Source organism: Aplysia californica, unplaced genomic scaffold (assembly GCF_000002075.1).
Source record: "Aplysia californica isolate F4 #8 unplaced genomic scaffold, AplCal3.0 scaffold00584, whole genome shotgun sequence".
In the NCBI taxonomy this organism is placed as follows: Eukaryota; Metazoa; Mollusca; class Gastropoda; order Aplysiida; family Aplysiidae; genus Aplysia; species Aplysia californica.
In genome coordinates, this window is record NW_004797854.1 from 207,443 (window position 1) to 210,457 (window position 3,015).

General features: G+C 39.3%; 1 protein-coding gene across 1 annotated transcript in view; it reads right to left on the minus strand.

Moving 5' to 3' along the window:
• LOC106012959 (chymotrypsin-like protease CTRL-1) overlaps window positions 1-2,326 on the minus strand; it is a gene marked incomplete in the record, with an annotated part of 6,943 nt that extends 4,617 nt beyond the window's left edge. The window contains 2 exon segments of the mRNA XM_013087403.1: window positions 401-540; window positions 2,106-2,326. Of these exon segments, the coding sequence (XP_012942857.1) occupies window positions 401-540; window positions 2,106-2,187 (222 nt within the window).
• Between the last annotated feature and the right edge of the window lie 689 nt (window positions 2,327-3,015).

Here is a 3,015-nt window from a genome sequence, read left to right on the forward strand (position 1 = left end):
AGAGAGAGAGAGAGAGAGAGAGAGAGAGAGAGAGAAATTTAGCTCTTCGATTGCAGATTTTCTTCAGCTTCCGGGGGCCTTGGCTGAAAATGTAAACAAATAAATAAATCGCCTGTGCCTGTGCTGTCTGTTGTTCTCGACATCAAAACACTATGGGCTAAAAAAAAAAAAGGTTTAGCTGGTATGACGCGGTGGACGTGGATCTTTTTTGAGTCGGTTCTACACCATGCAAAAACTTCGTACAATAGTCTAGCCTGGAAGCGATCTTCTTTTGGTGGACGCGTAGACTAAGCTGACGAAGACAGAGGCTCACCTGACGAAGACAGTCTCACCTGTACACAGTAAGCTTAATACGACAGTCTCACCTGAACACAGTAAGCTGTGCACGACAAAGTCTCACCTCAACACAGTTGGCCGAGTACCAGCCGCTAACAACTGTCACTTTCAACGTCATGTCCGCTCTTGCTTGACTTATCGGGCACCATGTTTTACCTCTGTTTCTGGAATCTTCCCATGAGCATCGTCCTTCACCAACGGTCACTGTAATGTTTCAGTGTTTTAAAGTTTTAGTCTTAGAAAGATAAGATAAGATAAGATACGAATAAAGATAAGATAAGATAAGATAAGATACATCTTTATTGCTGGCACATTGGTTTGGTGTTTCACCACGTGTACACACACACACACTCTCTCTCTCTCTCTCTCTCACACATACACACACACACACACACACACACACACACACACACACACACACACACACAAACATGACACGCACTCAGGCTTACAATCACATGCATAATATAAATGAGCAGCAATATAAACAATAATAACCTTAAGCTAGATAAATACTCAATGTTATTCTGATGCATGCTCTAAGGTCATATGAATACTCATACAAGATGGTTAAGAGGGAAGAATTTTGATGGATGATGGTAAAAATGACCTTCTGTATCTTTCTTTATTACAGACCAGAAGCCTAGGTCCTTTACTTCTGACTATGTTTTTATTTTATTTTAGGAAACCAAGGGATGTTTGTTGCCTAAAAAGATGAAATTAATATTTTTAGTGCAAGCTGTTATTTACAATTCATCCAAGTAGGGAAATGTAGATGTTGAAATTTTACATGCTTTCCTAATTAGTCGATATAATTTTTCTTTATCCGGTTGTCTTGTGTTCCAGGGCCTTGCTTTTATACAAAAATTGATTATATTTTCTATGGTTGAATGATAGAAAATGGACTTCAATGTTTTATCAACTTTAAAGAGTTTTACACATTGCAACACACAACACAAATAAGTCTTACAAGTTTTTTTCCTCAGCCACTCGAATTTGGTGGATTTAGTCAAGAAAAACTAATCACCTGTCATAAGTGATATAGGTACCGATACTACCCACAGTGCAAAATGCAAAACAATAAGAAATACAGACAGCCTGCAAGGGCCATGCCAAGTTGATCACCGGTTTGAAAAAAAAATTGTGCACACGTCTGGATTACTAGAAATCAGGAGGATTTAAACGAGGCAAGAAAGATATGATGAATCTCGTTAATGAAAGACAGACACCTCTTTGAGATAGTCACTTTTCTCTTCGACAATGGATGGCCATCTTAAACAATTTTGACTTAATTTGTGCAGACAGAGTGTATCGGTAGCTGAACTAGTCTTTCACCTGAGGACAATATCTATGCCGCACATGAGCTGAAAGAAAAGACCAGAGCGGAGGTCCGGGTGTGTTACACTGATGATGTCAGTGATGACGGGTGAACTCAGCAACACTTGATGTTTTGACGACATCAAACACAATAAGCTAACAAAAACCCGCTAACAAAAACCCGTCAACAAATCTTGAATTACAAAAGGAGTGGAATCAAAACTACCATGTCGTAAAAAAAGAAAACAAAAAACAGCCTCTGGAATTGAACTCAGTCTGCGCAAAAAAACAACCCCGCACGAATAACCATAAGTTCTTTTTAGAAATCTATATAACGAACCCATATTACAAGCTACTTTTTATATCAAGAGTGTAGTTCAAGTTGATAAGATAGATAGATAGATAGATAGATAGATAGATAGATAGATAGATAGATAGAACAAAAGCAATACCTGTTTCCGCCCTTTCCAGGAACACTGTGCATAAAGCAACAGCGAAAGCCAGGAGTCTCTCGAAAGATGTTCCCATCTTCATCAAGTTCTTTCTTTAATTAGTTTGTTTTCTTTTTTATTTCTTCAAAATGGGAAGAAAGTTTCCTGTTAGGTCTGTCCTACTGCGTCCCTGAGGGGGGAAAGTCCACTCTTTTCTAGTTGCGCTTGTGAAGATTATGCAAAAAAACTTCTTCAGCTTTTATAAGGTGTGATGACGTTTCCTCTCAGTCATTGTTTGTTTGTTCTCAGAGGTGTCAAATGTTTCGTATGGGTCCTAGATGAACAGAAGTCACGATATTGGAAAACTGTAGACATGAGAACACTCGTTTGTTGAGGTCTGGGTCAAAGCACTTGATTCTTTCCCAGGTGTATCAGATGTTAGGTTCGCGGGCTTACGTCGCTGAGGGTGCCCGGGTGTGTTACACTGATGATGTCAGTGATGACGGGTGAACTCAGCAACACTTGATGTTTTGACGATAGTCCAACCTGCTCTGAGGGCCACCTGTGTAAGACAATCATTTGTACAAACATCCACTTTCTACCCCTCCCCCCCCCCTCTCCCCCTTTTCGCGTTTTTCACCTTTTTAAAAAACCTTATAATGACACTTTGAAAGACAGACACCTCTCTGAGACAGCCACTTTTTTCCTCGACAATGGATGGCCATCTTAAACAATTTTGACTTAATTTGTGCAGGCAGAGTGTATCGGTAGCTGAACTAGTCATTCACTTGATTATTTTTTGTTACACTTTATACATTGTTTTCTTTGGTCATGTTAATGTTATGTATATAATGTATACCATTTAAGCACAGTATTTCCTCGTCATATTGGGGCCTAGATTTCGCGAACTTAAGAACATTCGCGTAACCAA